Genomic DNA, 25,842 nt, shown 5'->3' on the forward strand with positions numbered 1-25,842 from the left:
AGAAATGTCAGGTGGATGGGTTGTTAATCGGTGTCACGATCATGAGTTAAATATTCATAACTTGTTTTCTGCAAAATGTAGTCTACTACTGCATATACTATATACAATATATACTGCATATAGCATATACTATCATAGCTGAGAAAGGGTTAACATTTCAATGTTTGCAGCTGCCACCACTGGTGTGCAAGAAATATATGTAAGAATGCATGGAACATTGCTCACATAGCTTGCCTCAACTAGTTTCTTTGCAGAAACCACTAAAAAAGCTGGGGGAGGAGTCTTCTAAGTCCAAGCATCTCTGTCCAAAGGGTTGGAACCAAACCAGTTTAGTCTGGCTTTAGCCGGTGAGGTGAGGATGTCTCCCTGCTATCCTCCTGCTGGGTTGACTAGAGCCTGGATTTGGCCAGAGTAGTGTGCAATACAAACCTTGTCTGTCCTCTGATAAGTCAGATTGAAAAGTTCTGGGCCAGAATATTGAAATTGCTTAATGTTCTGACGGACCTCTGCGGATCACGTCATAATAAACTTGTGCTGGTGATTTTAGGTAGAGCGCACAGGCATCCTGATGCACAGGGATGCATTCTTCTACATATATCCTATGCACTGGTGTGGCATTCATTTAGATCCATATCGGAGAGATTGGTCTTGATAAATTCCCCCCCAAAGTGCTACAAGCATATCTAGAGACTCTTATTTAGTACAACGGCTTACATTCATTCTGAAGTCTTGTAACCTGCAACAAAAACAAACTGTGTTTAGATTTAGAGGACAGGCTACACCCTGTTTTCACATTACCTTTGTGTCTGGAGTATCCCCTTAAGGACGAGCACCGTAAAGCGTCACTTAGTGCACCGCGGCTTATATTTACTGCGCTGCGTTCCATGATCACCGCGTCTTCGGACATGGTGATCAGGCTGGGATGGCTGCTGTTATCTAACAGCCATCCCGGCATATTGCCCAGGGGGGTCCTTAGACCCCCCTTGTTGGCGATCGCTGTGATTCGTCACTCAATTCAGACTGGCAAATCACAGCATTTCTGGGTCAATCGGGTGTCTGGCGCCAATCACCCTGAAGGGTAGGAGTGAGGTGTGTAAATTTTTTACACAACATGCTGGTGTTGCCCCATACTTTTCATTTTCATAAGAGATAGAAGGAAAAAAATACCCCCAAAATTTGTAACTCAATTTCCCCATAGTACGGAAATACCCATTATGTGGACGTAAAATGCTCTGCGGGCGCACAACAGGGCTCACGAGTGAGAGCGCACTATGTACATTTGAGGCCTAAACTGGTCATTTGCACAGGGGTGGCTGCTGGTTACAGTGGTTCAGACATAAATGCAAAAAAAAAAAGTGTCCCCATCTTGGAAACTACATCCCTCACGGAACTTAACAAGGGGGGGGGGGGGGTATAGTGAGCCTTAACACCCCACAGGTGTTTGACAAATTTTTGTTAAAGTTGAACATGAAAAATTAGATTTTTTGTTTCACTAAAAGGCTAATGTTACCCCAAAGTTCATTTTCACAAGGGGTAATAGAAGATATAGGGTTACAAATTTTGGTGACATTTTTACCTGAGTAAGGAAATACCTCATATGTGGATGTAAAGTGCTCTGCTGGCGCACTACAAGGCTCAGAAGAGGAGTGCCATTGGGCTTTAGGAGAGAGAATTAGGCTGGAATTGAAGGCAATGTGCGTTTACAAAGCCCCCTTGATGCCAGTACAAAGGACCCCCCCCCCCACATGTGACCCCATTTTGGAAACTACACCCCTCATGGAATGTAATTATTGTTCCAAAGATCTGCCAAGCGCCAGTGGGGTGTAAATACTCACTCCACCCCTTATTACATTGTTTGTAAACGAACATGGCCTCAGACTTCCATTCCAACCAAATTCTCTCTCCAAAAGCCCAATGGCGCTCCTCCTCATCTGAGCCCTGTAGTGTGCCCGCAGAGCACATATGGTGTATTTCCATACTCAGAAGGAAGTGTTACAACATTTGGGGGGCTATTTCTCATATTACCCCTTGTAAAAATAAAAAATTTGGGGTAACACCAGCATTTTAGTAAAAAAAAATTTAATTTTTCCTTTTCACGTCCAACGTTTGAAAATTTGTCAAACACCAGGGGATTAAGGCTCACTGTACCCCTTGTTACATTCCTTGAGGGGTGTAGTTTCCCAAATAGTGTGCCATGTGGGTGCGTTTTGCTTTTCTGGCACCATGGGGGCTTCCTAAAAGCGACATGCCCCCCAAAAATTATTTCAGCAAAATTTGCTTTCCAAAATCCCATTGTCGCTCTTTCCCTTCTGAGCCCTCTACTGCACCCACAGAGCACTTTACATCCACATATGAGGCATTTCCTTACTCGAGAGAAATTGGGTTACAAATTTTGGGGGTACTTTTCTCCTTCTACTCCTTGTAAATATAAAAAATATGGGTCTACAAGCACATGTTAGTGTAAAAAATTTAGATTTTGAATTTTCTCCTCCAGTTTGCTGTGCCACGCTTCTAGATGAGTTCTACTGAACACAGCAGCTAATGCTGTAAGCATACAAGTAAAATACACTGCTCAAAAAAACTAAAGGGTACACTGAGATAATGCATCCTAGATCTGAATGAACTAATCATATGAAATACTTTTGTCTTTACATAATTATGTGTGATTTTGTTGTCAGCACATTCAACTATCAATGGAAACCAAATTTATTAACCCATGGAGGTCTGGATATGGAGTCACACTCAAAACCAAAGTGGAAAACCACACTACAGGCTGATCCAACTTCATGTAATGTCCTTTTAAAACAAGTTAAAATGAGGCTCAGTAGTGTGTGTGGCCTTCACGTGCCCGTATGAACTCCCTACAATGCCTGGGCATGCTCCTGGACAGTCTGTGGTGCAAAGTGATGTTGGTGGATGGAGTAAGACATGTCCCAGATGTGCTCAATCAGTTTCAGGTCTGGGGAACGGGCAGGCCAGTCCATAGCATCAATGCCTTCCTCTTGCAGGGACTGCTGACACACTCCAGCCACATGAGGTCTAGCATTATCTTGCATTAGGAGGAACCCAGGGCCAACCGCACCAGCATATGGTCTCACAAGGGGTCTGAGGATCTAATCTCGGTACTTAATGGCAGTCAGGCTACCTCTGGCAAGCACATGGAGGACTGTGCGGCCCTCAAAGAAATGCCACCCCACACCATTACTGACCCACCGCCAAACCAGTCATGCTGTAGGATGTTGCAGGCAGCAGAACGTTCTCTACTATGTCTCCAGACTGTCACGTCTGTCACATGTGCTCAGTGCGAACCAGCTTTCATCTGTGAAGGGAACAGGGCGCCAGTGGCAAATTTGCCAATCTTGGTGTTCTCTGGCAAATACCAAACATCCTGCACGGTATTGGGCTGTAAGCACAACCCCCACCTGTGAACATCGGGCCCTCATACCACCCTCATGGAGTCTGTTTCTGACTGTTGGAGTGGACACATGCACATTTGGGGCCTGCTGGAGGTCATTTTGCAGGGCTCTGGCAGTGCTCCTCCTTGCACAAATGCGGAGGTAGCGGTCCTGTTGTTGGCCTCCTCCACATCTCCTGATGTAAGGCAAGGCAGGAAGGGAAGTAGGCGGAATGACCCCGAATCGGATGCAGCCTATAAGCAGTTGGTCACCACTGTGATGTCACAGCCCTATACTGTTTATTTGGCAGCCATTTTGCCGTTCGTCATATCATTCATTACACTGCATAGAGAGAGGACAGACATCGCTGTGTGTGTTACACAGAAAAGCTCATTCCAGCAGCGTTTCACATCTTGGTCACATCCACATCAGGAAGGACAGAGAGCAGTGTTTTTTTTCACTGAAAAGGATTTTTACTGCATCCATTAACCTCCCAGTCACTTTCTTCAGCATAGTATTACAGAGAGGGGCAGATAGCTGTGTTGCCTCATACATTTCAACAAGCTGCCTCAACTTCATAAACCTTAGCAGAGGAGGCAGGAATAATTTTTCAGCGCAATTCTGTGTCTTTGTTCCACAACAAATCATCTGCTGGTTATACTACCCAGCAGTCCATTCCTAATAGTGTTTGACAGAGTACAATTTTGTGTTTAGTACACAGCTTTGTTGTGCTGCAGCACTGTTGTGTACTGCTGGTGTTGTGCAAAAAGTTTTTTTTTTTTTTTTTTAAGCATACGGTACCGCATTTTTTTGCCCTCATAAGTGCATAACTGCATACCACATACCTACATCTAAGTAGTGTACTGTTTTGTACCTGTTAATCTGTCAAGGGCCTGGATACTGTGAATGTCCAGGCAAAAGTAATCACCGGCTGGTATTGTACAAAAATACAGAGTTTTTAAGCATACTGTAGAACATTTTTCTGCTCTCATAAAAATGTGAAGCGTATTGTACTCCCCTCATATACACAATAAGTATGTTAGGCAGAGTAGTGCCATGACACATATCTGACACATATCTGTCATTGTGGTGATATGTGACTCCTTGTTAAATTAATTTTTTTTTTGTGCCCACATGCCGGGGCCTGGGGCACTAAAACTTGGGAGTTAAAATTTCAATTTTAAAATGTAAAATTTCCATTTAAAAAAAAAACAAACTTAAATTTCAATGGTCTCCTCATGTTTCTTGCACCTCCAGGCTGTGCCATTCATCCAATATATGGTTTACTGATGCTTCAGCCACCTCCAGTCTGTGTCATTCAGCAACTACATGGTTTAGTGATGCTGCTGGGCCTAGGACATTACACAAATATCTTTATGGTAGCACTAGGTACCATACATCTTCATAAGGAAATTTCAAAATTCATCATTTAATCTTAAAGGGGCTCTACAGTGCTTAAACATCTTATCCCCTATCCAAAGGATAGGGGATAAGATGCCTGATCGCGGGAGTCCTGCCGCTGGGGACCCCCGGGATCATGCACGTGGCACCCCGTTTGTAATCAGTCCCCGGAGCGTGTTTGCTCCGGGACTGATTAACGGCGACTACAGGGCTGGCGGCGTGTGACGTCACGCTCCGCCCCTCAGTGCAAGTCTACGGGAGGGGTCGTGATAGCTATCACGCCCCCTCCTGTAGGCTTGCATTGCGGGGCGGAGCGGGGCGTGACGTCACACGCCGGCGCAGGCGTGACGTCACATGCCGCCCGCCCTGTAGTCGTCCGTAATCAGACCCGGAGTGAACACGCTCCGGGGACTGATTACAAACTGGGTGCCGCGTGCAAGATCCCGGGGGTCCCCAGCGGCGGGACTCCCGCGATCAGGCATCTTATCCCCTATCCTTTGGATAGGGGATAAGATGTTTAAGCACCGGAGAACCCCTTTAAGGATTGTGAAGCACTAGTGTCTACTCATGCTGCTGCCAGCTCCAGGCTGTCATTCAGCAACTACGTGGTCTCCTCATACTGATGCCACCTCAAGGCTCTGTCATTGTGCTGCCATGTGACTCCTTGTAAGATTTGGTCCTCTGTACCCACACGCCGGGGCCTGGGACACTAAAACTTGGGAGTTAAAATTTCTATTTCAAAATCCTCGATTTCAATTTAAAAATCTTAAATTACAATGGTCTCCTCATGCTTCAGCCACCTCCCCAGGCGGTGTCATTCAGCCAATATATGGTTTACTGATGCTGCTGGGACTAAAATAATTTTGTGGTAGCACTAGCTACCATAAATCTTCAATTTAAATTTCAGAATTAATCTTTAATCTTGGGGATTGTAAAGCCCTAGTGTCTACTCATGCTGCTGCCAGCTCCACGATGTCATTCAGCCACTATATGGTCTTCTCATACTGATGCCACCTCCAGGCTCTGTCATTGTGCCACTCTGCGGCAGTGATTCTAAAAGCGATGCCTGTAATCTGCATGTCATACAGAATAACAGTATTTCACTACCCCAGCACACTCCATATGCATGTTAGAACAAAGCAAAGTGTTCTACACCCCTACTGAGGCTCTCTGTAGGCCAGAAATAGCCGTTTTTAATATAGATTCGCCGCAAATAAATTTGGATCGAACCAAATTTTTTGAAAAAATTTGGTGAATTGACCAAATGGAATTTTTCAAAAGTTCGCTCATCTCTAACAGACACAGCAAACAGTCTTGCCACAGGTCGCATTAATGTTCCATCCTTGATGAGCTGCACTACCTGACCTGAGCCACTTGTGTGGGTTGTAGACTCCGTCTCATGCTACCACTAGAGTGAAAGTACTGTCAGCTTTCAAAAGTGACCAAAACATCAGCCAAAAAGCATAGGAACTGAGAAGTAGCCTGTGGTCACCACCTGCAGAACCACTCCTTTATTGGGGGTATCTTGCTAATTGCCTATAATTTCCACCTGTTGTCTGTTCCATTTGCACAACAGCATGTGAAATTGATTGTCAATGAGTGTTGCTTCCTGAGTGGACAGTGTGATTTCACAGAAGTGTGATTTGAAGTGGTGTTCCCTTTATTTTTTTGAGCAGTGTATATAAGGGGTATTTTGTTAGTAGAATAGCATGAGAATAATATGATCCTGATGCAGCATCCATGCACAGAAGCCCACAGAATATAATTTTTGAGCCCTTCTGGAAGGAATATCATCTTCATAAATTCTTTCAGGTGTTTGCAGAGGCGTACCTAGTGCCCCTTGCACCCATGGCATGGTGCTGTCAGCAAAAGCACCCCCACCCTATTAAGGTCCCCCTATTAAGAAGGTATATCTCCCACAGTGGATCAACCTCATGTTCCATGCAGCGATCTCTTCCCCAGCACAGCCTGACTGTGTCTTTCTTCCACCTCAGTACAGGCGCTGATGAGTGCCGTAATCGCTCCTGCACTGCGTGGGGGCTGAAGTCACGTTCTCCACTCAATGTAAGCCACAGGTCCTGCAGCTTACACTGAGAAGTTTTTAACTCTATGCACATACAGCTGAAAGCCACGCTCTCTCACCCAGGGATCTTGGGTAAGTGTCCTGATTTCCCCATTGATGAGCATGTGCCAGTTGGCAAAACCCCAGGCCCTGAGCCCTCTGGCAGTGGCGGACCTATGCCTTGGCGCCAACAGCCCCCACAGTCCAAGCAAGGAGTTTTGCCTCTAAAAATAAATTGTCTTATATGTACCCGTGTGTTTATATGAATGAATTAACACTGCTAATCTCTGCATTGTGTAATCTTCATGTGGTGAAGTGCTACTAGCCTGTCTGAGTTCAGGCGGGTTCCCTGCTAGGAACACCCCAAACATACCAGCCTAACAAAGTTCCATACCGCTCCACAACAGTACCGATGGCCAGCGGCTCCCATATGCCATACTATCTTAAAAGCTGTAAAGTGTTGTGCCTAATAGCACACCACGTTTAGGCTTTTTGAGGAAAAAAGTGTAAAAAATGTAGGTCTTCACTGTGTCTGTCCAGTTTGGATATCTTGTATGTAACCTACCCTGTAGCCAGTGTAGATATTGTAACTTATTGAAAGTCCAAACATTAAATGGCTGTGCTTGCACTCACATTTGGCTGTATACAATAATTGTTCAGTCTGTAATTCCAATGATCTGTGGTATATGTGTATTATATATTTTTTTCTTTATTTCTCTTCAGAAAATGTGTGACATTCCCTCGGCCATCAATGTCATTGAAGACACCATACCTTTCACTCCAGAAAAGAAGACTTTTTCTGTGTACTCTTCTTCATATTCAGTGACTCCCCTGCACAGCTCAACAATCTGTGAAAACATCTCGAATCCCAGTTCTGTCCATATTCCAGCAAATGCTGCCACTGAGGAAAGTGCACAAAGTAGGCTTCAAGTATTCGGCACAATGGTTTCAAAGGCCTTTTTTGCTGGAAAATGGAAAGGAACAGAGTCTACTAAAGTGATCGAAAGCAATAAAGTTTCGATTTCCCAAACAGAAAAACGTTCAGCTCAAAAAAGGGATCCGTGTTCTGATATTGATGCAGCCTGTCCTGTGTCCAGCAAACTAAGGTCACATCAAGGACAGTCATTCTGTTCAATGGATGGGTCAAAACTAGGAAAAAGCAGACTACCTCTTCTTAAAAAACACGCAGTCACTTCTCTTGAAGACGAGCTTGGAGAAACCAGAAGAAGCCTTACTAGAGAGGCTAATAGTGCTAGATCTTCTATGGGTTGTCAATCTGCCACACAAGAAACAAACGTAAAAGATGTCGAACACAGAGTTGTGACTCAAAAACCCTGTATCAGTGGGATAATGGACAAAGTTTCTATTCCACGTTACAGTACTGGCTTGACCGATACCCCTTATGTTAATTCCAATGCTGTTCCAGTCACAAACCCACTACAGGCCAAAAGCCATGCATCCGGTGGGCAGTCACAGTCGGTCCCAGAGAATGCAGCAGTGACAGTGGCTGTACGTGTCCGACCGCTAAATGATCGGTAAGGCTGGATTGGGCAGTAAAGGCAAATATTAGTTTTCTTTACTTTCTATAGTTATTACATTTAGCAGAGCAGCCATGGCCTTCATCATTGGGAAACCTTAGCTCAGTTGTAGATTATTCACAAGTTGCCTCTTCCCTAGGCCCCATATTCATGGCAATGCACAGAGGCCCTATAGACTTGGTGTGCCATAAACTGTGTAGTATATGTATGGCAAAATACCTAAATACATGCAAGAAACCTCTGACCTAATCCACATCCAGTATAACTGGTACAATATGACAGAAAAAGACTTGCCTTGAAATGAAATGGCATATAAGGGTACACAATAAATGCCCCATTCACTACAATTGATGCCTGTTATACATGGCCCCCAAAGTCATTTTTTTGGGCCTGTTGTGACACTCAACTGGTGTGGCGCATTGTGAAAAATTCCAGTATAATAATCAAATATACAAATTGCCACAGAGTGGGAAAGCGCTAAAGAAGTTTTAAGAATTTTAAACTACAGCTCCCAGAGTGACTGACTTAAAGGGATACTCCACTGGAAAACATTTTTCTTTTAAATCAATTGGTGCCAGAACGATAAACAGATTTGTTTTAATTCTTCCAGTACTTATCAGCTGCTGTATGCTCCACTAGAAGTTCTATTCTTTTTGAATTTCTTTTGTCTGACCAGTGCTCTCTGCTGACACCTCTTTCCATATCAGGAACTGTCCAGAGCAGGAGAGGTTTGCTATGGGGACTTGCTCCTACGATGGACAGCTCCAAAAATGGATAGAGGTGTCAGCAGAGAGCACTGTGGTCAGACAGAAAATAAATTAAAAAAGAACTTCCTGCAGCTGATAAGTACTGGAAGGATTAAGATTTTTAAGTAGACGTAATTTACAAATCTGTTTCACTTTCTGGCACCAGTTGATTAAAAACTCCAGCGGAGTACCAAGCCCTGGAAGGTTATGCTGGAAACAGTAGTTTCACTCATCATAACTGTAACATAGAACTGTCATAAGAACTGTAGAACAAGTGACTACAGCTCTGATAGGACATAGTGAGGAGAATACACAATAATATCAGTGACTATAGGTGACGTCTAGAGATGAGCGAACTTACTGTAAATTCGATTTGTCACGAACTTCTCAGCTCGGCGGTTGCTGACTTTTCCTGCATAAATTAGTTCAGCTTTCCGGTGCTCCGGTGGGCTGGAAAAGGTGGATACAGTCCTAAGAAAGAGTCTCCTAGGACTGTATCCACCTTTTCCAGCCCACAGGAGCACCTGAAAGCTTTACTAATTTATGCAGGAAAAGTCAGCCGAGCCGAGAAGTTCGTGACGAATCGAATTTACTGTAAGTTCGCTCATCTCTAGTGACGTCTTCTCTGTAGTCTTTCCTTATCTAATTCAGATGGAACATAACGCCATGACTTGCTTCAGCTAAATCTTCTCTATATAGAATGTGACGCCCAAATGGCTCATCACTGTGTCGGCGGATTGTGATCCTCTATATGAAAACAATTATAAACCTGCCAGACACTATCCTCTAAATATAATACTTCTATACACTGCACACTTTGAATACCGTATTTATCGGGGTATACCACGCACCTACCTATAACACGCACCCTCATTTTACCAAGGATATTTGGGTAAAAAAAGTTTTTTTGCCCAAATATCCTTGGTAAAATGAGGGTGCGTGTGTGTGTGCATGCGTATACCCCGATATACCCCCAGGAAAGGTAGGGGGAGAGTGGCGACCCCAGCAATAGGTAATTATACAACCGGGGATGGGGAAGGCAACGGGGCAGCGGCGCCGGCAATTGGTGTTGCTGCCCCTGCTCTCCCCCTGTCTGTTGGCGCCACTGCCCCATTGCCAGCGCCGCTTCTCTCCCCCTGGCTATCGGCGCCGGCAATCTGGCACCGATAGTCAGGGGGAGAGAACGGGCAGCGGCACCGATAGCCAGGGGGAGAGAAGGGCTGGCAGCAGGGCTCTAGACCCCAGGACAGGCAGGGACAGAGAAGCCTGCAGCGGTGGCGGTCTCTGCACCTGCAATGCCGCTGCAGTTCATTGATTTAAAGCGCTCGCTTTAAATCATTGAACTGCAGCGGCTTATCAGCGTATAACACGCAGGTAGTCTTTAGGCTAAAAATTTTAGCCTAAAAAGTGCGTGTTATACGCCGATAAATACGGTATTAACTTTCCACACACCGTACCCTCTGAATATAAATCTGCCACATACTGTACCCTCTAAATAGAACACTGACACACCGTACCCACTGAATAAATATAATATTACCACACACTGTACCAACTGAATATAATACTATGACACACTGTACCCACTGTATATACTATGACAATTCAAATAGAGTTAAAAAAAACAGACCTGGTCGTACATCCACAACATGCACCTTGATCTATTGCTTCATAGCAACATTTATTAAAAACTAACAGGTCGTTCTTTTATATTCCTCCTCCATTTCAGGTGGGTCCACTGAATTTGTTTCTGAAATTCTTAAAGGGGAAAGAGGAAATTCCGATGTTTGTTTTGGAGCGATTTCAATGTAATGGGTAATGAGAGAAATAGGAGGAGTATCGGGAGGAGTAAAGATCAGTTAAAATCGCCTCAAACTCATATGGCTAGATTAATGGGAGAACTAGGTTGGAAAGATATTTGGAGACTATTATATTCGACAATAGATGTGTTCTCGCGTTATTCCCACCAGTCTGCCTCTCATATAGACCTGGGGTTCTGTAATGATAGTGGTCTTCCAATGGTGAAGGATATGTCATACCACCCTGGGTCAATATCTGACCACGGCTTAGTGGTAACTGGGATTATGATTGGTGGGGAGTTGTTGGGACGTTCGCGTAATTTTCGGGTAAACCCCTATTGGTTGAGTATTATTGATAGAAAGATTTAATTGAAAACCATCTTAAGGAATTTCTAGACATAAACCTTTCAACATCGATACAAATAGCATGGGACTCCTTTAAAGCTTACATTCAAGAATTACTGTTTAGGGAAATATCTTATAAGAAGGAATTTGGAGAATTGGGAAAAAAATTGGATGAAGTTATGGAAGGGGAGAGGACATTTGCTAGGAATCTGGTACAAATACAATATGATTGTTTGTTTGAAAAAGTCACAGGATAATTTTACAAAATGTTTGCAGGAAAAGGCTCAACATAAAGCCTTTTTTCGGGGACAAGAACAGTTTATTGAAGGGGCGAAACAAGGCAGTCTGTTAGCAAAATTATTGAGGGTACAAAGGGGTAGTATGGATATCGGAAGTATTTTGACAGCTGGAGGTGAAATAGTAACTCAGCCTAAAGAAATATGGCAGAAGGTCCTTGAATTTTTTTCTAGCTTATATAAATCAGATATAAAATTCTCTGAGAATAAATTGGAGTTATTTATGGGGCGAATAAAGCTACCAAAACTCATGGAAGTATTAAGGGATCAGCTTGAAAGACCTATAAATCTGGAGAAAGTGAAAAACTGTTGCTCCCGGTCTGGATGGTGTATCCCGGTGGGGATATATAAGGAATAGGGGGAAATATTGTTGCCCATATTATTGAATGTTTTTAATGAATCCTTTTAAGGGTGGCAAACTCCCCCCATCCATGATGGAGGCAAATATTACCTGAATTCCGAAGAAAGAACAGTCTATAATAGAGCTCACAGCATTGAGACCAATCTTTCTTAAATGTGGATGTGAAAATTCTGGCACGTAGGTTGGTTGAGGTAATACAGACACTGATTCACCCGGTCAATCCGGCTTTATACTAGGCAGGCAAATCCATGATAATATAGCAAAGGTTTTGGCCAGTATGCAGATGGAAGGGGATCCCTCCCGTTCCGCCCTGTCATTGGATGCAATGAAAGCCTTTGACAGGGTGGAATGGGAGTTTCTATGGATAGATATGGACCAGTTTGGGTTTGGTGAAAGATTTATTAGATGGGTGAAATTGTTATACAGAGGCCCCGTTGCAAGTATAATAATTAATGGAAGATTGACAGGTGCTTTCCCACTTTTTAGGGGGACTAGACAAGGCTGCCCCCTCTCCATGCTCCTTTTTGTATTATTATTATTATAGAACCATTGGCTGAGGCAGTTAGGACGTCGGTACATATAAGGGGTTTGGTATAAAGGGAAAGAACAAGATCCTTTTATATGCTGACAATATATTATTTTTAGATAAACCTAATGACAGGATACCAACAGTAAGGGAAATTGTCAATGAATTTGGAGAGATATCTGGAATGAAGATGAATTGGGAGAAGTCTTTTCTATTGCCAGTAGTGGAAGGGACAAAAATAATCAGGGGATAACAAGTTAAAAAAAAGGTGAATCCTTAAAATATTTAGGGATAGAAGTTATATCAAATAGTAAAACATTCATGGATGCAAATATTAAACCTTTTGAAGGAAAAAATCTAGAAAAAAGTTAATATATGGTGTAAATTTCCGCTATCACAGGCAGATCGGGTGGCAGCACTAAAAATTATCTTTCTACCGCAGATTTCGTATGTAATTAGGGCTGCTCCACTATGGGTACCGAACTCTTGGTTTAAAGGTCTAGAAGCAATTCTTAATAGATTTATATGGGGACGTGGTCGAGTAAAAATAAAATACTCATCTCTTACTCTTCCAGAAGGGACAGAAGGGAAAGGTGGATGGGCATTACCGAATTTTAGATTTTACCTCCTGGTGGCAAAAGTACAGGATATAAAGCAAGACACCAGGAATAGCATCTTGGAACCTATGATAAATTTTTACTCAAAGGACTATAGAAATATCTTGAAATCTTAGAGTCACAACCGAGGGAGCACCTATCAAAATGTTTTCAAAATTTTTGAGAAATGCTATAAAGTTTTGGAATGAAATAAAACGTATTTGTGGAATAAGACACAGTTTTGGATGCACGAAGATTTGGGGGAATTATACATTTAGTGAATTTAATAAAGGTTTGGAAAAGCAATTTTTGGTTCAAAGGGGAATTGAATTTGTACATCAGTTTAATGATCAGGGGGACTTGAGACCCTTTTGAAGGAAATTTTCTATCTTAAATTAAAGGAAGCGGATAGATACACTAGTGATAGAGAAATTTATTATAGGAACATGCAAAATTTTTACATATATATTATGTAACCACAGAGCACAATGAAGTCCCTGAGGAATGTTTACAGAGGTTTAATTCATGAAACCTCTATATTCCAAGATAAGATTAAAAATAAATTGGAAAGAGATATAGGCCCCCTGGAAGGTCCTACATGGGAGAAAGTCCTGAATAATGTCGTGTTGGGGTCTTCGAATAAAAAATTCCAGTATTTACAGTTGTGGTGTCCCGGTACTGTATCCTATCCGGTACCTGCGTGTGTGGGTCCCCTTAGCCAGAGTCCCTAGGACATCGGGGTCCCCGTTGTCTAGTTCACCCCTTGTCACCTCTCATCCAGATAGTTATTGCACTAATAGCTTACTTAGGAAGTATGTATTATATCAATGCTTATAAAAAGTTAATTACCTGTCCATAGCATAGCAGGACCTGCGGTATTTCTATGGTATTTTTTTTTCAATAGAAGAATAGTGAAGAGACGGTACACTCACCAAGTTAGCATAGAAAAATGACTAATCTTGCAGTCAGCAGCAGTTCTCGACATAACAGGACAGAGGTGTGGGGGGGACGCTCCAGAGGAACGCTGGGTCAGAGGAGAATCAACGACCGTTTCGGTCCGGACTGGACCTTCTTCTGGCCTCCTACATGTGCATTCTGTCTTATAGGATTTATAACAAGGTGAGTGAGGGAAGGAAAGGGAGGGGCCTTCACCAAGTAACAAATCACCTGCGTGTATAATGAAACCAAGTAATAAGGCAAGGTCTGAACGATCTCACAGGAATGGCCCGAACTCTGCTCGGTCATTCATTCCTGACGGTCCTAAAGCTCCCGTCCTTAGGATCCCGTCGTGAACATTGTCCACAAGCATAGTTACCTGGGGGAGGGGATGTAGTCAGCCAATCACTGCGGTTTTTGGGGGTCATTTCTTTGGTCCTTTTCTTCACATTTTTTATAGTGTCACCTATTGTTTTGTTTTTTCTGAATGTGATTAGTGGCTTGTTTTTTTGCTACGTCTTTTAAGTCCTCGTCTTGTTCTAATAATTTCCAATTTTTAAACATGTCTCTTTTAATTATTTCATTCAACGGTGTATTTGAGAATGAAAACAAGAAGCGTTTATTCTGTTCTTGCTTATTGCTTATTTTGTCATATGTACTATGTGAACACTAATTTATTCTGTATGAATATATAATAAAAATAAAGGAATAATAAAAAAAAATATTCTGAATATAATACCAACACACCATACCCTCCATAATACTACCACACACTGCACCCTCTGAATATAACCTTTCCATACAGTGCACCCTCTGAATACAATACCACAACAGCAGTAGCACCTCTCATCATCCATTAGCTGATGCTATTACCACGGGAGGGGGGATTGGTGTTGCTGGTGTATGATGGGGTGCTACTGGTGGGGGGGGGGGGGGGTTTGCTGGTGGATGATTGGGGTGCTACTGGCCCCCCCTGGCAGTGTACTACTGCCGGGGGGGGGGGGGGCAGTAGCACCATCATCATCCACCCAATCACCCTTCGGCAGGATCATCTTCCTGGAAGTAGCACCCCATCATCCACCAGCAGGATCTGCTGATGGGGGGGGGGGGATGTTGCCCGTGGATGTTAAGGGTGCCACTGCCAGGGGGGAAGCATTAGGTAGGTAGCAGGTTACCCACATTAGGTAGTATAGTTCCCAGTACCCCCCCCCTCCCCCTCAACACACACACACTCTCACCTGGCCTGCGCAGTGTTTCTCCTCTCTGGAAGCAGCCTGATGAGTGACATCATTGACTTCCTCCTGCGCGGGTCTGCGGAGTGACGTCCCTCATCAGACCTGGGCCGGCCGGCTGCCAGCGCAAATGAAGACAGGGGGGGTTAGTGAAGGTAAAAGGGTTCTATTGGATGGGGGGTGGTGGGTGTGGAAGGGGACAGGGTGCTGAGCAGCATGGGGTCACCCCATCGAGCTGGTTACAACTTGGCTCCATTCACTTAAATGGAACTGAGCTGCAATACCACACACAATCTGAGAACAGGTGTGGTGCTGTTTTTAGAAGAAACAAGAGCCCCACACTTGTTCTCAGGTTGTGTGTGGAGAAGACTCTCCCATTTAAAAGGGCCTTTCGCCCTATTTGACTGGTGTGCTAAACTGTAATACAAAGCAAAGCTTATGGTCAGTGTAGTGCTGTTTCAGGAAGAAAATAGAAAAGTTTTTCTAATTTTATATGCACAAGTTTTATTACGTACTATGGAATCCCTGATAACTTTTCACTTACTTTTGTTTATCATTATTCTGTCTGGCGAAATGTATAGAGTCCTGACTACTGGACCATCTCTATCCCTTTTTTTTAAAGTATTTTTACTTAATTTTTTCTGAGACACAAATCCTAAAGCATACCCTCCTGCTTTGATCCCCCAACCAATCCTGATTACACCAGGTCCCCGTTTAAATTGCCGGAACTGCCAGCTTAGTCAATCACTGCCTCAGCCAGTGACTGGTAGACGGGGCATTTGCTACAGTGTCTGCCTAGCACAGTGTTTCCCAACCAGGGTCCCTCCAGCTGTTGCCTTTGGCTGTCCGGGCATGCTAGGAGTTGTAGATTTGCAACAGCTGGCGGCACCCTAGTTGGGAAACACTGGCCTAGCCTGACAGAAGTGCTTTAGATAACAGGAATGAAGCTATTGAGTGTCATGTAAAAGTTGTTTGAGAGAGATTCCTTCATGATGCAATTCACTGGAGTGTAGGTTTCTTTGTGGGTTTTATTTCCCTACAATTTTTTTCCACGGTATTTACTAAGGTTTCCCTACATAGCCTACATTGCCCCTTTTCTGAGACCACACCCCCTTTTTCCATCGGCCATGCCCCTTTTTCTGGTTTTCTTAGCAAAATGGAGAGTTAGTCGGGTTTTTTGAATTCCGGTGCAAATTCTGGCGCAGACAGACTTTCTGGCGCAAATGCGACAGAATCTGGTGCACAACCCAACAAAACATGTCGGGTTTGTAATAGTAAATGAGGGCCACTGTATTTCAGCTTGGGGTGCATTAAAATGTCTCTTCCAGACAAGACGTTTTCTTAACTACATTTTTCATTCATTTTTTATTTATTTTTTTAGAGAAATATCTGGTGGACATAAATGTGTGCTGTCGGTGACCGACCAGACCGTGATGGTTTATCATCCCCAGAACAACCAAAGGCTTGTGTTCCAGTACGACTTCTGCTTTTCATTCGCACAACCTGGAGACAGTGTCCCCTGTAGTCAGGAGGAAGTTTACAGACAAGTAGCCCAGCCTCTGTTGACCAGAGTCTTCCAAGGTTATAACACCTGTCTATTCGCATATGGTCAAACCGGATCTGGGAAATCTTACACGTAAGCTAAGCCGCCATGTAAATCTCTGATATATCTGTATTTCATCTTGTTTGGAGTCAAGAATATATATATTTTTTTAACAAAGTAAGATAAGGTACCTAAACAATCAGATAACAAATATAAAGAGATTGAGTGGCTACACACTAAAATGGATAAAATAAGTGTCTGTACCGAGATACTGAGTTACACCATACCCAAAAGTGCCATAGACATGTGCAATCAAAAAATAGCTGAAATTCAGATCTCGAGGTGCAGACAAAATTAAGGAACAAAAACTATAACAGAATAGGATGTAGCTGGTTTCTCTATAATCACATGTTTTTATTGATAAAAATCATATAAAAAGCAAATATCAAAAGCTGTAATCAGAGCAGGGCCCTTGATGGATAGAAAGATATATATATATATATATATAGATATGTGTGTGTAAATGTAATATTGCAATAGAACGATAAAAATTGGTCACAATATATAAGGTAATTGAATAGTGTGAAATGCTACCTTGCAGGACTAGGAGTCAGTTAGTCTCAATTAAAATTGCATAAGAATGATTGCAGGCAGTGTGATCAAGGTTGCATAATGAATATCTCAATAGTAACCGTCTTGAATTGCATCTGTCATAAATCCAAAGAATAAGTCTTAGGCTGGGTTCACATCACGTTTTCCCCCCATACAGAAGCGCATACGGCTGGGGGGAGCTAAAAACTTGCGTTCCCATATGCCTGCCGTATGTATCATTTCAATGAGCCAGCCGAAGTGAACCGGTCGGCTCATTTTTCCTCGTATGCAGTTTTCTACTGGACCTAAAACCGTGGTTGACTAGTGAACCAGTCGGCTCATTGAAATTAATTACATACGGGTGGAATACAGCAGGGATACGGGAGCGCAAGTTTTTAGCTCCCCCTAGCCGTATGCGCTCCCGTATGGGGAAAAACGTGATGTGAACCCAGCCTTAGTAACAGAAATACAGCTGAGATATGAAGCTGGTGTCCGTGCTGGCGCGGGTAGCTACCGGCCTAGGGAACGTAATACCTGTGGTTTCAGAAGGTCAGCGGGGATTGTTGATGAGAATCAGCGATATTGGGCATTGTTGGTAGCAATGGATATCGCTAGGTTGCACTGGTTTTAAGTGCAGTGTGGAAGTGCCGGCTTGAGGTGACAGGAGTGGGGCAGCTGGGATAGTGCTGGCACTGATGATCCAGGTGTCCTCGTGCAGCAGTTAGAGCTTGAGGAGCTCACACACACGGCGGTGGTCCTGGTTTGGGGAGACTGCAGCACTTGCGAGGCATGGGCTCAAAGGTTGGTAAATGCAGAAAGGTGACAATACTGGTCAAAGTAGTAGGGTGGATAATGCCAGATGCGTTTTTGGGAGGTCCCCCTTTATCAATGGTTTAATAGGACTGACTTGGACATGGTCGACTTAAATACTGTGCTCCTTAATTGGCACACCTCTGTTGGTAATTTGAATGTCTGAGGCTGGGTTCACATGACGTTTTAGGCAATACGGGACCGGGTACGGCTGGGGGGTGCTAAAACCTGCCGTATGCGGCTCGTATGTAATGTATTTCAATGAGCCAACCAGAGTGACATGCTGACTCCGGTCGGCTCATTTTTGTCCCGTATGCGGTTTTCCCACCGGTCGTAAAACCATGGTGGACAACCCACCACACTGCATTCATTGAAGTAATATTTATTTTTATCTACAGGGTGGGCCATTTATATGGATACACCTTAATAAAATGGGAATGGTTGGTGATATTAACTTCCTGCTTGTGGTACATTAGTGTATGTGGGGGGGGACTTTTCAAGATGGGTGGTGACCATGGCGGCCATTTTGAAGTTGGCCATTTTGAATGCAATTTTTGTTTTTTCAATAGGAAGAGGGTCATGTGACACATCAAACTTATTGGGAATTTCACAAGAAAAACAATGATGTGCTTGGTTTTAACGTAACTTTATTCTTTCATGAGTTATTTACAAGTTTCTAACCACTTATAAAATGTGTTCAATGTGCTGCCCATTGTATTGGATTGTCAATGCAACCCTCTTCTCCCACTCTTCGCACACTGAAAGCAACACCGCAGGAGAAATGCTAGCACAGGCTTCCAGTGTCCGTAGTTTCAGGTGCTGCACATCTCGTATCTTCACAGCATAGACAATTGCCTTCAGATGACACCAAAGATAAAAGTCTAAGGGAGTCAGATCGGGAGACCTTGGGGGCCATTCAACTGGCCCATGACGACCAATCCACTTTGCAGGAAACTTCATCTAGGAATGCTCGGACCTGACACCCATAATGTGGTGGTGCACCATCTTGCTGGAAAACCTCAGGGAACGTGCCAGCTTCAGTGCATAAAGAGGGAAACAAATCATCATGTAGCAATTTCGCATATCCAGTGGCCTTGAGGTTTCCATTGATGAAGAATTTCAATGGCAATTGGCAATTGTCTATGCTGTGAAGTTACGAGATGTGCAGCACCTGAAACTACGGATACTGGAAGCCTGTGCTAGCATTTCTCCTGTGGTGTTGCTATCAGTGGGTGAAGAGTGGGAGAAGAGGGTTGCATTGACAATCCAACACAATGGGCAGCACATTGAACACATTTTATAATGGTCAGAAACTTGTAAATAACTCATGAAAGAATACATTTTTTTTCTTGTGAAATTCCCAATAAGTTTGATGTGCCACATGACCCTCTTCCTATTGAAAAAACAAAAGTTGGATTCAAAATGGCCAACTTCAAAATGGCCGCCATGGTCACCACCTATCTTTGAAAGTTTCCCCCCTCGCATATTCTGTGCCACAAACAGGAAGTTAATATCACCAACCATTCCCATTTTATTAAGGTGTATCCATATAAATCGCCCACCCTGTATTTGTTCTTTTACTGCTGTCATTTCAAAACTTCAGAAAAATAATTAGGCTTTTAGCTGGTAATCTTCTTTTAACATTCATTTTCCATAATTCTTCTTTAAAATATTATCAGACATTGATGGTAAACTCCACACGTGCGTGTGTGTGTGTGTGTGTGTGTGTGTATATACATATAATGTATAATGTATATGTATGTATGTCGGTCTATTTACCATGAAGCTCCAGAAACTTCCAGGTCAGACATTCAAATTGCCAAGAGGTGTGCCAATTAAGGAGCACAGTATAGAAGTCTACCATGTCCAAGTCAGTCCTATTAAGCCATTGATAAGGGGGACCTCCCAGAAATGGCATTATCCACTCTACTACTTTGACCAGTATTGCCAACGTTCTGCATTTACCTACCTTTTGAGTCCATCCATCGCAAGTACTGCAGTCTTCATCTTCAGTCTATCCATTGCTAGCAATGATCCCCAATATTGCTGATTCTCACCAACAATCCCCGCTGACCTTCTTGAGCCACAGTTATTACGTTCTCTAGGCTGGGAGCTACCTGTGGGAACCAACAGCATGGACACCAGTTTTATATCTCAGCTGTATTTCTGTTACTAAGACTTTGGATCTATGACATAAATCCAAGACTGTTACTATTGAGATATTCATTATGCAACCTTCATCACAATGCCTGCATTAATTCTTATGCAATTTTAATTGAGACTAAGTCCAGCAATGTGGCATTTCACACTGTTCAAAAATTGTGACCAATTTTATGATTCTATTGCGAAATATATATGTAATATTTAATTTTTCTTAATCTGTAGCAAGGGCCCTGCTTGGATTCCAGCTTTTGATATATGCTTTTTATGATTTTTGTCATTAATAAAAACACAGGATTAGAGAGAGACCAGATACATCCTATTCTGTTTTAATTAATTTTGTCTGCACCTTGAGATCTGAATTTCAGCTCTTTTTTTATAACCTCAACAATGGTTAAAGGAAACCAAGCATCACATTTTACCATATGTAACGTTTGGCAATGCAGTATATATGGTAAAATCTTTATCCTCGCCATCACCAAGGGCCGTTTTTGCCCCCAGGGCTGGTGAGGAAATGAAGTTTGTAAGTTACCCCTGCCGCCCCATAAGTAGTCCCCTGGGGGTCCCGTTGCTTTGGCTGTAGTGACTCCACATCTGTCCTCAGGTTTTGAGTGGTTTTGCAGTTCAGTTAAATTGAGGTGATTGGAGCAAAGTTGGAATACCACCCACAACTAGAGATGAGCGAACTTACAGTAAATTCGATTTGTCACGAACTTCTCGGCTCGGAAGTTGATGGCTTATCCTTCATAAATTAGTTCAGCTTTCAGATGCTCCCATGGGCTGGAAAAGGTGGATACAGTCCTAGGAGACTCTTTCCTATTACTGTATCCACCTTTTCCAGCCCACGGGAGCACCTGAAAGCTGAACTAATTCATGCCGGATAGGTATCAACTGCCGAGCCGAGAAGTTCGTGACGAATCGAATTTACTGTAAGTTTGCTCATGTCTACCCACAACCTGAGAACAGTGTGCTGATTGTAGAAAAAAAAAATAGCTCTGCCTCTATCCCTGGATAACCTCTTCTTTTTAAAGGGTACCTTTCATCAAAAAAACTTTTGATATGTTATGATGTATGCAGAATAACTTTCCAATAGCACACTGTCAGGGAGCAGTGCTGGGCTTGTCTGTGTCCCGGCTGCAGTCTGAGATTTAGGACTCCAGCATGAGTCTGAAATTAGGCGTAAATTGTAGCTCTAACCTGGCTAGATGCGGATTTTACTTAAATGCTATATTCACAAGTCGGAATTTCAGAGGAGTATTCACACGGCCGAATTTCCCTGGCAGATGCTTCTCCCGGTTCCCGCACTTGCAGAAAGAATAGACATGTCCTATTCCTTATGCCGATTCTGCACAGGAATACTTTTCCATCTGAATCAGCTCATTTCAGAGCAGTCCTAGCACCTGCCAGGACATTGACATGCGCGGAATATCCTCCTGCTTGTTCTGGGTGGACATTCCACACACTTCCGGCCGTGTGAACATGGCTTAAGGTTCATGGGCAGCCACAGTCACTGAGTTTATTAAAAGGCCTGTGCCTCTTAATAAATATGAAGGCAGCCATGGGCACTGTCTTATGGCTCTGTATAGCACAAGTCAACAATACAGCTATGTGTGAGGTTTTATTCTGTGCACCTATGTGTAACACTTAATTATTTTGCATTTAGCTTGTGTAATGCATACTATCAATGCATTTTGGTTGTCTGGGGTCTCTTCAAATCCTTGGCAATTTTTTTTAAAATCCTGCAATATGTTTCCTTTCTCTGCAGGATGATGGGGTATAATACACACATTGGTATAATTCCAAGATTTTGCAAGGAGCTTTTCTACAATATAAAAGTGTCTGTCCAGGAGGAGGTAAGTGATCCCCATAAGGACTTCATGTAGAGTTGATTTTGGTGCTGTACTTATCTGACTGGCAAAGGCTTACATAATAATTTACATTACAGGTTAACTGTCACGTGGAAATGAGCTACTTTGAAATCTACAATGAGAAAATTCATGATTTACTAAGCTCTCCCAGAGACGCTGGGCATAAGATAGCTGTAAGTGGGACTGTGATTTATTAAAGCAATAAAATTCATTTTTAACACTGAAGTACCTAAAGTCATTGTCTTTGTTGGTCCTCAGAATGTTTTCTACTCAGTAGATCATTTTTTTAAATCACCCTAATTAAGTGACTGAATTACTATTCAACTCTTCTGTGTAAATTATTGTAATGGTGAGCCTAAATTTCAAATATTGTCTATATGGTTAAAATAGCTGTGGTACTTCTTTTCTTAACCAGATAACACCTTTCATAGGAAAAAATGTATTTTCAAATATCTTTTGAAGAGTTGAGCATTTAATACATGTAAGAGTTTCTTCCATTTAGCACTGCGATCTGTTACGTTGACCCGACATATAAGCCAAGCATGCTTGTCTTCTGAATGGTCTGAGGGGTGCAAGCCACCACCAGAGCAGTCAGGTAGTGGCTTACAGTATTTCCCTTCAGTACATGGGATTGGAGATTATCAGACTAGCACTATAGGTACACCACTGTCTAAACAATTTTACAATGGTGAGGTTTAGGAGGCTCTCATACACATGGTTGATCAATCGCTCTGAAATCACACAAAAAGCAGCTTTTAAGAGTGTTCATGGCTTCCCTTATAAACACAATGCAGATTGAGGGACCCCATTGAAGTATTTTTCACAGCAAGAACAGTGCGGCAGACTGTTCTATTTTGCTACATGAGTAGTGGACGGTTGCTTTGTTTGGTCACCTTTCAGGTTTAATGTTGCAGTCAAAAATGTACTTTCATTCATAATTGTAACAAAATTTTACGGTTCATTTATTTAATTTTTTTGCTCTAGCTTAAAGTACGTGAACACCCAACATGTGGCCCATATGTGGATGGTCTTTCAACGTAAGTCACTTAATTGATTTAATTCTAATAACACTAGTTATCTCTACAATATTTCTGTTCTACCCGATGTGGGTTCTTGTCGCTTTTACAACACAATCTTTTGTGGACTGCACTACCACTTCCCCACACGCTGCAAACGTACAACATGCGTTTTGCACCACACCCTACACAACAGAGGAGTAAAGCCCTAAAGGGTGAGCACAGTCAGGGTCCTCACTGGTAGGGCACAACCCTTTTAAAGGATTACTTAATATAAATTGCTTGAAAAGAATACCATGGATTTCTGATGGCAGGGTGCAGAATACTTGTAGGACAGTGTTAACTCTTCAGCATTTCACTATATGATGGGGCGGAATGATATTCTTGAAAAGGTCTTCTCTGCCCTACAAAATCACTTACTCTGTTAAGCTTGGTGAATATGCTGTTCAGTAAACCGGAGGGCAGCTAGACACACTTTTGGTCAGTCAGGCCAGGCCAGGTACTGTCTGTAGTTATTCCCAAAGTTCTTTAATCTCTTGCCACCAGTCCACCATCTTGTCTTTAATTAACCATAAATAACCATAAAACACATGCAGAAGGTCACTCTGCTTAACACATGGTCACTGCGGCACTCTGCTTTATTCCACTTCTCCTAATGGTCATTCCCTATGTAACACCTGGCATCATGACATGGCTTCCTACATCAGCGTCAATCTCTACGTGGTCATGCACTGACATTTGACTCTTCCACCTGCAAGCTGGAATTGAGGAACTCTCACCTGGTGGTCAACAGTAGCAAGGCCTACACTGCGCCAACTACTGTTGGGTAGGCAAAATGCATGCTGGGGTCTCGGGTAGGGCCCCTGTTCAGTCCCAATTGTTTTTGTCATGGGTTTGCATCTCTTAGATCAGCACTTGTATACATAGCCTTTAGAAGGCTTGATAAAACATGTGGCCCAGAAAATTCCACACTGTTGGCCGCACCTCCCCTGTTTACACAGGGCGATGTGTGGCCGACAATAATTTAAGGGGCATTAATGGTTCATTGTCTGATACTTTTTCTGGGAGATCTGTATGCTTAAATAATTATAATTCAATCTATAGCAAGGAAATATATAGATTGCTTCTGGGGAGATATAGGAAGTTTATTAATGCACATCTTTGTCAGGTCTAAAGGAGCAAAGGGTAACAGAGACTTGGGTCAAAAGTAGGTACTGTCCCTCCAGAAATAGCACTTTTTTTTTTTATTATTGCATTTGTATAGTCAAGCAGTGAGCTTGAATAGATTTCCAAGTCTGGTACACAGAAAATGAGAAATATGGGGAAAATTAAAGATGATTGTGCTTCTTAGTGTACTGAAAAAAGTGCCAGATTGATTAACTTAAAGGGAACCTGTAATCAGATTCATGCTACCTGAACCACTAGTCAATGAGGAGATCCCTGGTGGCTACTGCATGCCTCACTGGCCTTGCTTGATCTTTTCCTCTTTTAGTGATTTATAAATCCAGGCTGGAGGGTTGGGAAGAAGCCTTGATGATCCATGGTGCATGCAGCATGAAAGTCATGACAGGCTTCCTTTTAAGGCTGATGTGTAATATGCTGGTCTTAATACATTCCCCCCAGGTTTTCCTAAACATTATTGTTGATTGTTTTGGGTCACAGCTGTGGGGTGACATTGTGTTCTATTTTGCCAAGGGATCCTCTAATAACTAGGGCCTGTCCGAAATGGAGAACCCTTTAAAATTGGTACCCTCATTTAAAGTAATGTTTAAATAAGACAACTTGCCATATATCCTAACACCCTGCCCCCCTACAAGAGCAGCACTGAAGATTCTGATCTGATTCAGTTTTTATTTTTTGAATATGGCTAGTGCATATAGTTAAAGGGTATGATTGATTGTTCCTCACCTGAGATGTGTGGCATCTGTCTCCTGATCTGCATGAACCTTTAGAAATTTATCAGTAGAACTTCATCTGCTAATGGGTGAGATCACAGTACGGAAGGTGTGATATTTGTATGAGTAGAAGACTACATCAATCTCCTACTACGTCCATCTCATTACAACCCCTCCCTCCTGCCTTCTCGGGCCCAAGGCACTAACTGCTGTCCGGGCATGCTAGTAGTATTAGGTTTGAAACAGTTGGAGGCACATGGTTTGGAAAACACTAGGGAAAGGAACACAAAAACAAAAAGTCAGTTCACGATTAACATGAACAGAGCCCCAAAAATGTGCTCCAGAAGCATGGAGGGCAATGGGTCGTATCCAGGGGTCAAGTCCTGGGAAAAAAAGTACAGGAACTCACCCAAGATTTCCACTTAAGGGCTGGTCTGGCAGGACTCCTGCTAATGGGAACAGTGGAAAAAGTGCAGGAACTCAGTTCCCACACGTTCCTGCAGGACTTGAGCCCTGGTCGTATCCCATGTAGTAAATCCTAAGGACAAGACGAGATGGTATCAAGCTTCTAGCAAAATGTGTATGTAAATGGTCCATATTAAAATCAAAAACAAAAAATGACACTGCCATGATTAAAAGCGATGTACTAGCTCGTAACGCATCAGTTTCACACACATATATATTTATCATATTAGATAATATAATATATAATATAATTATAATATA

At 42.7% G+C, this 25,842-nt stretch overlaps 1 protein-coding gene across 3 annotated transcripts in view; it reads left to right on the forward strand.

Annotated features, from left to right (window-relative positions):
• LOC130344235 (kinesin-like protein KIF14) overlaps nt 1-25,842 on the forward strand; it is a 122,136-nt gene that overhangs the window by 11,358 nt on the left and 84,936 nt on the right. For all 3 annotated transcript variants that reach the window (XM_056554409.1, XM_056554408.1, XM_056554410.1), the window contains exons 2-6: nt 7,582-8,393; nt 16,615-16,869; nt 22,103-22,190; nt 22,283-22,378; nt 23,190-23,242. In XM_056554409.1, coding sequence (XP_056410384.1) covers nt 7,585-8,393; nt 16,615-16,869; nt 22,103-22,190; nt 22,283-22,378; nt 23,190-23,242 — 1,301 coding nt within the window. In that variant the 5' untranslated portion in view covers nt 7,582-7,584. The remainder of the gene's footprint in view (nt 1-7,581; nt 8,394-16,614; nt 16,870-22,102; nt 22,191-22,282; nt 22,379-23,189; nt 23,243-25,842) is intronic.

Source organism: Hyla sarda, unplaced genomic scaffold (assembly GCF_029499605.1).
Source record: "Hyla sarda isolate aHylSar1 unplaced genomic scaffold, aHylSar1.hap1 scaffold_71, whole genome shotgun sequence".
Lineage (NCBI taxonomy): Eukaryota > Metazoa > Chordata > Amphibia > Anura > Hylidae > Hyla > Hyla sarda.